The sequence below is a fragment of the Elephas maximus genome, chromosome 24 (genome assembly GCF_024166365.1).
Source record: "Elephas maximus indicus isolate mEleMax1 chromosome 24, mEleMax1 primary haplotype, whole genome shotgun sequence".
Classification (NCBI taxonomy): Eukaryota; Metazoa; Chordata; class Mammalia; order Proboscidea; family Elephantidae; genus Elephas; species Elephas maximus.
The window spans coordinates 63,440,386-63,452,904 of record NC_064842.1 but is presented as its reverse complement, the minus strand read 5'-3'; the positions used below and the strand labels follow the sequence as shown (position 1 = coordinate 63,452,904).

The window sequence follows — 12,519 nt, the reverse complement described above, 5'->3', positions numbered from 1 at the left end:
TTTTAGAATACAGGCAAGGATAAAGGAGTTAAATGCTAATTCTTGCTCCTATTTTCTCTAAACTCAAATATGATATTGTTGACGGGTGCCATCGAGTTGGTTTTGCCTCATAGTGACCTCATGTTGACAAGGTTGAACCAGGTAGGGTTTTCTTGGTTGTAATCTTTACAGAAGCAGATTGCCAGGCCTTTCTCCCATGGAGCCACTGGCTGGGTTCGAACCACCAAACTTTGGGTTAGCAGCCATTTGTGCCATCAGGACTCCTTAATCCAAACATAGTCCATTGGAATATGTTATCAAATTTACTGCCTATCTTTGTTCTACAGGCATTAATTTAGAGTTTACAGTGTCGTGTGCATGTATTTGTGTGTGTGTTTATGCATATTGGATTTTTATCACTTTTTATGTCAGTGTTATGACTGCTAGAAACACAATTCAATTTTAATCTCTCCTTATAATTAGTTTGAATTTTTAACTGTGCTAGACATGTACAAAACCATACATTTGATCTTTTTTGGCATATTTATCTATAGATGGATAAGTAGACTAACATTAAAAACTGGTTAATAACTCCTTGTATTTTGTTACTAACATGGGCCTCACTTAGTTTGGTTTTTACGTGTCAGTCATGTAACATTATTTTGAAGATGGAGACCACCAGGTCTTTTCCATTTCCTCTGAAGCAGAGTGTCCCAGAAAGCCTCAGACGTTATGTTCAAAACTTTTAGACTTAGGAAAGTGATGTACCAGAGTAGGCACTGAAATGAGTCCCTCTATTTCTTGCCAAGGATGTTTTAGGAATAGGACACATAGCTTTACGGTTTGCCAAGTTTTAATATGGTGCTTTTTAGTGTCAGATATTGGTCTCTTGAATTATAATTACATCATTCATGTAATATTTAATGCAAATTCTAATTTATGAATAAAAATGAATTAACATTTAGAAAATGACAAAACTAGACTAATAATACAAAATTGAGGATATGTATGTATGTTGATTATATAAGCACATTTTAACTAAAGTATGATTTTTCACAGCTGGGATACTTCAGCTTCCCTTCCCATCATGTTGCTCGATAAGTCACCTTGGCATCTTTTCCTTATATCCCCGTTTACAAGTAAATTCAAAAGTATCACCTGTTTTCAAATAAATTTTTTTGTCATATTTCCATCTTAACTGCATATTGTTTTTCCATCATGTCTTCTGATATTACACATGCATCTGAAAGAAAAAACAAACAAAACTTATTAGTACACAAAGAATTATTTTCACAGACTTTCAGAGTTTCAAGTAGAATGTTAGATAATGGTTTAGGAATTTTTCTCTAAATCTTTCCAAACTGTCTCTGTGAAATATCACCATGTATATTTAAATACTGTGAAAATGGTAAACCTAAATAACCTAACCTATTGCAGTCAAGTCAATTATAACTTATCAAATTAATCCAACCCCATATGTTATAGCATAGAATTGCCTCATAGGTTTTCTTGGCTGTATTTTTTACAGAAGCAGATTGCCAGGTCTTTTTTCACAGCACTGCTTGGTGGGCTCAAACCCCAACCTTTAGATGAGTGCAAATTGTGTGTGCCACCCAGGGAACTTGAACCTAGTAAATGATGCAAAAATGACATATTATACTTACTGAGTGATAACTAGATGCTATTATCAGACAATCATAACGTGAATTATCATATTGAGAGATTTGCACTAAAGAAACATTCATACCCCATGTGCCAATAAGAATTTCCAAAACTTCATATCCTCATATATTAACACTGGAAAACTCTGTAACACGTGGAGTTGCACTGAGTAAAAACTGACTCGACAGCAACAGGTTTTGCTTTACTAATATTTGGTAGTCAAGTATTCAACACAATGGTTCTTCAAAAATTCATAAAATATATTCTACATAGCAAAACATCATGCTCATTACTCTGATTTTCCCAGGATCCAGGAGAATACCAAGGTACTTACCTAAGCATTTTTGTGGTTCTGACCACTGTCCATTTCTACACGTTATGTTTGTCACCCTGAAGTTCATGGGAGGCCTGGCATTGATACTCAACTGTTGATCCTTGGGCATACATGGGTAATGGGAATGAAGTTATGTCCCCATTTTCAAAAGGTGGAGGGAACCCACATTTTCCTTCAGAATCTAAATATATAAAAAATATATATATACATATATAAATATGATTTATTGAGATACCAGATCCATAGATTAAAATGAGGCAAAATACAATTAAGCATAATATGCAAAATTTCTGAGGAATTTAGAAACCATAAAAAAATTAGGAAAAAGAGATTATGTGACATCAGATTTGTATTTGCAATTATTCTGCTTATTAATCATAATTTTAGCCTCTCAGAAACATAGTATCTGTATACACTTCCTTACAGAATAAGTCAAGAGCTAAGAGCTGGCTTTGAAGAATAACAAATTTAAAGAAAGAGAAAAATGATTAATTGAAAGTATTCAAACAGGAGATGAATAAAATAATAGAAAAATAAATCTATCATTTATAAAAACAACTCTATTAATTTTATTCGGCAAATGTTTAATGATACAATAATGCACAATGCATAATTCTTCAGAGTTTCAGGTACACATGAAGCAATAGTATGTTACAGCCTTGGTTCCCAAATGAAAGTGTGTGTATAATCTTCTGTACTGAAAAAAAAAAAAGGCAAAACAAAACACATTGCCATCCAGTGGATTCTAACTCATAAGGACTCTCTATAGGATGGAGTAGAACTGCCCCATAGGGTTTCCAAGACTGTATGTAGTCTTTATGGAAGCAGACTGCCACATCTTTCTCCTGCAAAGTGACTGGAGGGTTCCAACTGCCCACTATGTGCTTAGTAGCCCACTGTGCCATCAGGGCTCCTGATGATCTTCTGTAAGGCCTGTTAAAACAGCCTCTCCCAGAATTTCTGATTCAGTAGGTCTGGGGTGGACCCATGAATTTATATGTATAACAATTACCCAGAAAACGCTGACGCTGCTAGTTCAGGGACCACTCTTTGAGAACCATTGGGATAGAAGACTAACCGTTAGTTATGCAATATCATCTCTCAATCTATACTCATTTTTTAAAAGTGACAGATAAATAATTCTATATTTTATTGCCTAAAACACTTTCATAAATAAACTTTAAAAACTTAAAGTACCTCTGCATGTCGGACTACCTATCCATTTGCTCTTGATGCACTTTACAGTATGTGACCCATCTAACTGGAAATCTTTTTCACATTCATACTCTACTTGTTCTCCTGACCTATACGATTGTTTTTCCGGGTCTTTGAGTATGACATTGGCAAATGTGGGTAATTTCGGACAATCCGGACCAGATGGATGGACGTACCGGGGGGTCCTCCGCAGCGGGGCCTCCGCTGGCGGGGCCGGGCCCTGGGAGGTTTTCCGGGTTACAGAGGCCAACTGGCGTTCCGTGCGTCATGGGGCCGCCCCGGACTCGATGCTCTGGCGATGAGACCACGGTGCGTCTTCCCGGCGACCAATTCGGTCCGAGGCTTTCCCAGGGCGTCGGCGCGCTCCCGCCTCCCTTCCGCGCGCCCCCACCTCCGTCGCCGCCGTCGATCCACCGTGGTCCCGCGTGGCCCCCGGTCCGGGGCCGAAACCCGCCTCTCCACGTTGGGTGTCGCTCCCGGCCTCCCCGGCCTATGGTGTCCGCCGGCGATGGTCCCTCGGACCGGGTCAGGGCCCCGCGCGTGCCGGTCTAGTCAGCGGTGTGCGGCCGTGGAGCGCGCGAGGCTTGCCGAAGGGTCCGTGGGCTTCCGCGACCGGGGTGGGCTGTTGGGGTGCCACTGCCCCCACCGCGCCACCGCCTTTCCGGTGCCCCCCGCCCCCTCCGCCGCCTGTCCTCGTCTCGTCGTCGATCCGACTTCCCATCCGGGCCGCGCCCTAGCGTGTATAGCTTCCCGGGCGACCGAAGATTCCCCAGTCCCCTCCGCGCCCACCGCCACTGCCCCTGGGCGGCGTGTAGCCGACAGGCCCTCCCGGAACGGCCTCTCCTCCTTGGTCTGGTGCACGCGTCCTGCTCGCCCCTCTAGGGCTGGGTGTGGACGAGTCCCGGCCCCTGAATCATTCTGGCCTTTCAGGAGTCTGGTTTTGTCGTTTCTTCTGGCCGGCTCCAGGCGCCCTTTGGGGATGTGTGCCCTGTCAGCGGGGGCCTTCCTGGGGAGGACGGCGAGGGGGGCGCGAATCAAAACTCTCAGGATTCTTAGGAGCCCTGGTGGCGCGGTGATTAAGCGTTTGACTGCTGACCAAAAGATCAGTGGTTCGGATCCACCAGCTGCTGCTCCCCTCGAAACCCTAAGGGGCAGCTCTGGTCTGTCCTGGAGGATCTCTATGAGTCTGAATGAACTCAATGGCAGCGGATTTTTTAATTAGGTAAATGACAAACAACTATGGTAATTAGTCATATGATCCTACAAATGCGATATTTTAACTATGGATCTATTTAAAATTTTAATTTAACCTTTAATGTAGTCTTATTTTCCATAATTTCACTGTACACATTAAATTCGAATTACTGAAACATCAGTACCTTTCAAGGATTTTCACTATACTCTTGCCTAGCGTTTTCTGTTGTTATCTGTATTTAATTTATGACAGTAGATACATTGATTTTCTAGTGACTAGCCAAAGATTTGTATACCTACTTAGACAATTGGAACCATAGACTGAAAAGGTTACAGTGACACGAAAAGCAATAATGCCTATATTTAATACAGTTATTTCTTTATAACGTCAAAAACATACCTGGTGCTTAGAGGACAGTATTTTACTTGCCGGCAGAGCTGCATTTGGGAGGAGAGGACCAGTCATCTTCCGTACATGTAATGCTGCTCTGATCATTTGCAAGTTTGTAGCCCGTGTCACATAAAATTTACAGTGTCACCTTCAGGTCTATTTGTCCTGACGATGAAGAATGCCCATTTCCACCGAAGGAAAAAAGCACTGTCCTAAAGACCCGAAAGATGACTAATACAGAATTTAGAAAGTATTACATTGTACAATCTTAAGAGAGAAATCGTGTAAAAATTAGTTACATAAAAATTTGTTTAGGCATGTTAAAAAAGAAAAATAAATACGCAATTCCATCAATCATTGCCTTGTAATAGAAAGCAGTTTTTACTTGTAAAAGATTTTTAGATATTAAAGAAGTTATTATTTTTATTTCTCATTTGATTCTCATGAATTGCTTTCCAGAGGTGGAGGCCGAAGAATTTGATCTCCTAAGTGTGACTGACGCCTCTGTTTTCTCTGTCAGGATCCTCTCTTTTTCACTTTCTGCCTTTTCTCTACATTCACGAAAGAATAACACATAGATAATTTTAAGGAACAAAAGATGTGATAAAGGGAAAACACAAAATTGCACCTCAAATATTCAAGAGTATCAAATTTTACATCAAATATACAGAAAAATGAAATGTCTTGAAAAAAGCTGTGTTCACACACTGTAAAATCAGTGTTTAAATATTTAAAAATAGCAGTTAAAATTTTGTATTCAAAAGTAGGATTTAAAACTAAAACATTTGTATAATATTTGGCAAGTATATATATTCATATATATATTTATATTCTTTCTCCTTATGAAAAGAAGACGACTGACATGTATTATATTTTCTGGCTCATCTGGTCCCCACCCCTAGGATTGTGAAGACTCTCTGATCCTTTTTGGCACATCTCACTCCACTCATGAATGGTTCTTCCAGACAGTGGTGAGAGCATTTACTCACTGCGACACTTTGGTATTGGTGACCATCCTTCCTCTGTGCAGGTTATTCGAGTCCAGAGAGACTGCAAAGCAGACACATAGCTATGATCACAGGTATAGTACAAATATTTTCCCATAGCAACTGGGAAGGTTTGTTTAGGTTGATTTTCACCATATGTTTTTCCATGTTTTATTTCTGGAAAATTGCAAGGTTCTTTCTTGGGGGGGGTGGGAAAGCAAGTCATTCATACATTAATGAAAAATAACACTTCATTTAAATAATGACATTAATAATTCTATTATTATATTTAGCTGAATTTGTCCACTTGTATTAGTTATCTGGGGACTGGTAAAATCTATTTGTAAACCTACAAAGCTGTTTGAGGAGGTCAGTTTGGGAGTCACATAATGTGTGTACCTTTTCTAAGTACCTCCAAGATTAAATCACACAAAAATGTAAATTCAGAGGAGGAGGTGAGGGTAAAGGTGATTCTATCTATTAGACGTTGCAGATTTGGGAAATATCTTGCTGGTCTAAGAAATATGCTGCTATGTATAGTTCTCCATTTCCTTCCTTTATCTCTCACTTCTTTTGTATTTCCCATTTTCAGTAAAGAGAATTTGAATGTAAAATAGTCATTAAAAAATCAGAAAAAAATAACAAAGATATAATTACTAAATTCTGATGAACGTCCTCTAGAAATATTTATGTAGCTATGTTTCTACATTTTTGAGTAATTATCACTAACCCTCAATTGGAAATTTATAAATATTATCATTCCTTTTTAGAGTGCTTTTCAGAAAAGGAGGCTGGTATGCTTCTCAAGATCAAGTCCTTATATCAAAACAGCACTATTTTTCCTTATTTTATCTGTTTCATTCTATTTTTATCTGTTTTGTCCTTGTTCAAAAAAAGGTACATGTAGCAATTCAGCTAACAAAGAAGTTAACCAGGGAAATTCATTTTTCTCCATTTGGCGGTGATCAAGGTTGATGTTCTAAAATAATTAAAGCTGTTAAATGATGTGAGAGGAAACACTGTAAAATATGAGGCTGTGTATCTGAAAATAAAAATGAGAATGGCATCACTTTGAGAGGTGTGGATCGGGGGAAAGATAATCTCATAAACTGATAATGGAATTTCAAGCGTTATCCCCGGTTACTCTCATTCAAAGGAGCCCTGGTGGTGCAATGGTTAAAGCACTCGGCAGCTAACCAAAAAGGTCCTCAGTTTGAACCCACCAGTTGCTCTTCAGGAGAAAAGACCCGGCCATCTGCTCCAGTAAAGATTAGTCTAGGAAATCCAACGGGTCCATTCTACTCTGTCCTATAGTGCATCTATGCATCAGAATCGCCTTAACAGCATGCAACTCTTATTCAGAAATTCTAAAGTTCAAGCAAATTACAACACTTTTATTCTTCATAAGTAGCCACACATGGTTCAACCTCTGTGGTCTTTGTTCCCCTTGTTTCCACTGCTCAGTGTAATCCCTCCATCTTCTACTGATCTCAATCTAATCATAATTCCAAAAGCTCACTCAAGAACATTCAGGAAAGATTTATTAAGTGACTAATACGTGCCAGGCACAACTTTTGTGTTTAAACCTCCCTTATCTAGCTACCCAATTCAGGAGCTGAGAATCATTTCACTTCTCTGTGAATGTTAATATAGTCTTATCTTTTGATGCGTAAGTTTTTCCTGTATATATATTTAGTTGTTAAAATATTTTATCTCTTAAGAGAAGTGCTGTGAAACATGGATGCGATTTTTTGTTTGTTATCCCTTTCTAGCTCTTTGTATTGCAGCATGAATCAACGTGTTGCTCAATAAATACTGTGTTACTGGATACATAAAAATACTTTTATCTCTGTACATGTGTTCTTTTACCACGTGGATAGTTTTCTTAAAGAGCAGTTTTAGAATTTACTGAAGAAGACTAGTTTTCAGCTTGAACCTCAGGCAGGCTTTATCCAAATTCCACTGGTCACATTGAAGTTGGCACATTCTTATATATATATCTTATAGTTAAAAGTACCTTGTTATTCCCGTCTCTAAAGGAAGGCAGACCTTTTAGCATACACTTGGCAATCAGGAGAAAAGACATCACACATCAGCTAGGTTCCTCAGCAAGCACACTGATGACAGAACCCTCAATCTAGCTAACTGGATGACTGTGGTGCTTTAATTGAGAAACTTAGCACTGTTTACAAATATAGAATTAATATTGTTGTTGTGTGCCATTGAGTCAATTCTGACATACAGTGGACCTATAGGACAGTATAGAACAGCTCCACAGGGTTTTCTAGGCCGTAATCTTCATGGGAGCAGATGGCCAGGTCTTTTCTCCTGTGGAGTGGCTAGTGGGTTTGAACCTGTGACCTGTTGATTAGCAGTGGAGTACTTAACTATCATGTGACCAGGGTTCCTTCATAATTAATATGGAAAATATTAAGTAGTATATTATGACAATGAAGGAGGAAAATCAGGTACTAAAGTCAAAGAGTTAATGGTTTCAAATTATATATTTGTTTGTTTATATATGCAAAATTTGCCAGTGAACTCAGAAAAGTAAACTAAAAGGTATTAACGTTACACTAGAAATTAAGAATATATTTTAATTTTTGCTAAAAGAGATTAATTTTACATGCTGCTAATTTTGTTGAACTATTAAATTAATGATAATGTAAATGGTTTCTAATAGCTTTATTAATGTATAATTTCTATGAAATATACTGTACATACTTAAAATGTGCATTTTGAGAGGTTTTGACATATGAATCTGTGAAACCATCATCATAATGAAGACTGTGAAAATATTTACACTCTCCAAAATTCCCTTGTATTACAAATAAAAAAGCCCCCAAATATTTCCAAGTCAGAATTTGGCTTTTCCTGTGACACATTTTCTAGTTAAGGCTTTATGAGCATATTCGCATGTCTCAGTAATCAGTGTTGAATGGCCTTTCACACTTTGGAACTCAGGAAAACAGAGAAAGCATGACTGACTTTATTTTCGTTTTAAGTTATTATAATTTTCCCCAAACGTATATACTTCATTGTGATCCCACAATACAGAATATTCCTGCCAGTCGATTCATTCAAAACTACAGATACAGGAAAGTAGATATAACATACAGCTACATTTAAGAGGGAAGCTCAATGTTCATATGCGCTTTTAACTAACCTTGTCCCTCAGCACAGGACATCCACAAGGTGAGGAGGACATTGATTAGAAACAGCATGTTAGGTGTTCCCAATGATATATAAATACACATATCCCCTTTGTACTGTTTTGGGTTTGAAATCAGCTTCATTACCATTTATCAACTGTGACTGTGGAATTAAGTACACTACAACATAGCTAAGTAAATTGATGTCACTAAGCAAATATCAGAGTTCAGTGAGTTTTGCAATCATTTCTTTAATTCATCTCCTTTTATATATGTAAACAACTTTTGGTGGGAACAGAATGAATTGTCTCCAAATAAAATATTTTCTTGAAAATAGTTCAATTTATTCCTCAGCCAGTTGAATAATACATCATTGGCTCTCACAATCTACGTCATGTCACTAGAACTTTCTTCTGTCCTGTACTTCCTTTCACCCAACTTCATTACTTAGGGGTCTCTGGAAATCAACTAGGATATTTGGATCAGTATTATTATGGGATTAAGGAAGAAAACTGCTTTTTTTTTAACTCACATTTGATTACACTAGCTAGTGCAAGGGTTTCAGAACTTTCTTAATGTTAAAATAATCTTTAAATGTTTTGAGGCACCATTTTTGTATGGTACAATATATTCTGAGACATACAATGATTTCCCTTTTATTAAAGGAATGTCACTCAAGACTCACTTTCCTTTAACTGGACTGTCCTCTCACTGACTTACTAATTGCTTTTATTCTTTATTTTCATATATATATGAAAATGTATATATACAAGTATATATAGATATATGTAATATATACATGTATGTATATTTTATATATTTATATGAAATATATATATCTTTTGAAATGTATTTGTCATGTTTTACTATAAAGAATTGCTTTCAAACAGATAATTAGTATTAAATATATACATTAATATCAAGGTGGAGAAAGAAAACCGATCAAAGTCATAAAGTTATGTTTTAAAAATTATGTATATGTTTATTTATTACACTAATTTCTAAGTATTGAAAAATATTTAAAATTATATATAACCAAGATTTCCATAATAGTTTATAATCTGGCTAAATTTCTACTAATAACAATTATATACTCAATATGAAACAAAATCCTACTACTTGAGTTACCAAAAGCAAGCAGAGTTGGAAAGCATCTAACCTTTGAAAGAATGAAATCAACCTGTGAGATCCATATTTTCCTGGCTTTTCAACAGAGGGCACCTCTTAATCTTCATGGTGCATGGATGATAGAGCTTAAGCAGAAATGAGTAGTCTTGTTCTTGTGTTAACTTAGAGATCTGAGTCTGACTGGAAAAATACGTGTCAATTGATGAGAGAAATACAGAACAATAGGAAACCCCATCAAGAAGATCCCCTTAAATCTGCACACAGCCACTCCTTAAATTATTTACTGAGTCTACAGTGAGTGTTATGAATTCTAAGGAGTCCAGTAAAATGCACCTGTAGCATTTTACTGAAAACATTGATAAATTCAGCCATTCCCAATGTGAGGGAGAAAGAATTTGGAGTTCCTGGCTAGGGGGGCTTAGTTCATTTCGCGTAATTCCTCTTGAAACCCAGAACATCTTAGACTGTCCTAGAAGTACCATGTCCCAGAAGTTAACTGAAGAATATGTGTTGGACTAAGCCGAATCTGAAATAGACCCAAGCTAGCAAAACCTAAAACCAGGTCTTCACAGGTTAGTCGTCTGCCCCGAGGAATAAAGCTCTTAGAAGAGAGTCAGTATTTTTCAGAGGAAGATGCAAGAATGTATAATTTCTACAATGTATTATTCACAAGATCTGGCATAGAATTAAAAACTTGTTAGACTTGTTTAAAATTGTGTGGTAGTAACAAAACAATAGATAAATTGATCAATGGCATAGAAGAGTTCAGAAATAGACCCACACATGTAAATCACTAGTTTTATGAACTTATGCAATGTCATATTAAAAAACAAAAAAATTTTTTCCCAGAAATGTTGGAGCAACAACTGGGATTTGGGATTGTAAACAAAACTGAACCTTGGCCTCTTTCTCACACCAAATAAATCAATTTAAGTTGGATTATAGTTCTAAATGTGAAGTTAAAAAGATAAAACCTGAAAAGAAAGCATAGTGATATATACTGGATCATTGGTGGTAGGCTAATACTTCTTAAAAAAAAAAAAAAAGTACTAATTATTTGAAAAATGATAATTTGGACATCAGTAATTTTTAAATTCATGTCCAGTAAAAGGTGTTATCATAAAACTAAAAATAAAATAAGCCTTATATTGGGAGGAGATACATCTGTGACATATCAGACAAAAGATTTACATGTATCATACATAAACACTTCAATTAAAATATTACAGCAATCACTTCATAAACCTAGATTCGCAGATGCGTTCAATATTATTATTGATCAGTGAAATACACCATAAACATTAAAATACACTACACACATAAAATAGCTAATATTTATATTAGGCTTCTATTTTTTGGTTAGAATGAGGTTGTGTAAGGGATTTTTTAAAACTGAGATACCTGAGATAAATATGAAATGGCCAGCTTGAGGTTTGGGTAAGACTTCTTTTTTGCTGGCTCCATTTTCTCCCTACCAACAGCTATCTACCATGCAGACCTAAACATGAAACTAAGGAATGTCCCGTAATAATGACATAACTACACTGAACCCCTGCCCCCAGCCACATACCCTTGTGATTGCCACACTGTAACCAGTCTAAGAAAGATACATATATCCTTTAAGCCAATCACCTGATGAGCTTCCATTAGAGGAAGTCCTGCCTTACAAGCTCCTGCCACAGGATGTCTTACAATAATCTACTACCACTCAAGTAGTGTTTTTCGGTGATCTAAGCTTGTAAATACCAGTTAAGTAATGCATTTCGTGTTCTTTGTTCCTCCCTTATAAAACATCATTGCAGTGTAGCCATTTTGAAGTACTGGATTTCACCACATGGAATTCAGTCTTTTCCTGGATCAAGCTGTCTCTTTCCTTTCAATAAATCTCTCAACTTTAATCTAACCAGAGTAAGGGCAATTACTCTTAGACTTTTGTTGGTGTAGGCGGCCAGAATTCTGAAGGATATTATCTTCTGCATTCACAAGAAGTCATGGAACCAGCTTGCTCTGGTACCAGCAGGGGTCCCTTGTGCCCAGAACCATCTCCAGTTCTCTGGGTTCACTGGAAATAAACCTCACACATTGAAGCCTCTGCTGATTGCAAAGAAGGCTCTTTGAGAGATTTATTGTCTATCTTTTCCCTTTACCTTCATTTTCTGCTCATCTTCTATGCTTCTTTCTGGGTTCATTACCAAATTATGTTTGGCGGGACTACCATCTCATGACCAGTCTACATCATTGAACTCTCTTCTTTCTAGTGCAACGAAGGATTTTCACGAGCATTTAGGTCTTTAATACTTGCAAATTTCCCCATAAGATGGGAAATGCCACTTTCAAGACTGAAGCAGAACCCCCTAAGTGAACTCCTCCAGTTTATATGACCAAGCATTCTCCCTATTTGGGTTTGTATTTAGGCTGCTGGCACGCAGTTATGGAGGGAAATTTCAAAGGCCAAAAGTTATTGTGGGGTTATTTTAA

General features: G+C 37.2%; 1 protein-coding gene across 1 annotated transcript; it reads right to left on the bottom strand.

The window, feature by feature from the left end:
- Positions 1-1,081: 1,081 nt before the first annotated feature.
- CFHR2 (complement factor H related 2) lies at positions 1,082-5,879 on the bottom strand. The gene is given in 7 exon segments (XM_049868289.1): positions 1,082-1,187; positions 1,189-1,222; positions 1,976-2,025; positions 2,027-2,156; positions 4,815-4,964; positions 4,967-4,987; positions 5,765-5,879. Coding segments are annotated over 7 exon segments (606 nt in total).
- Positions 5,880-12,519: the final 6,640 nt, after the last annotated feature.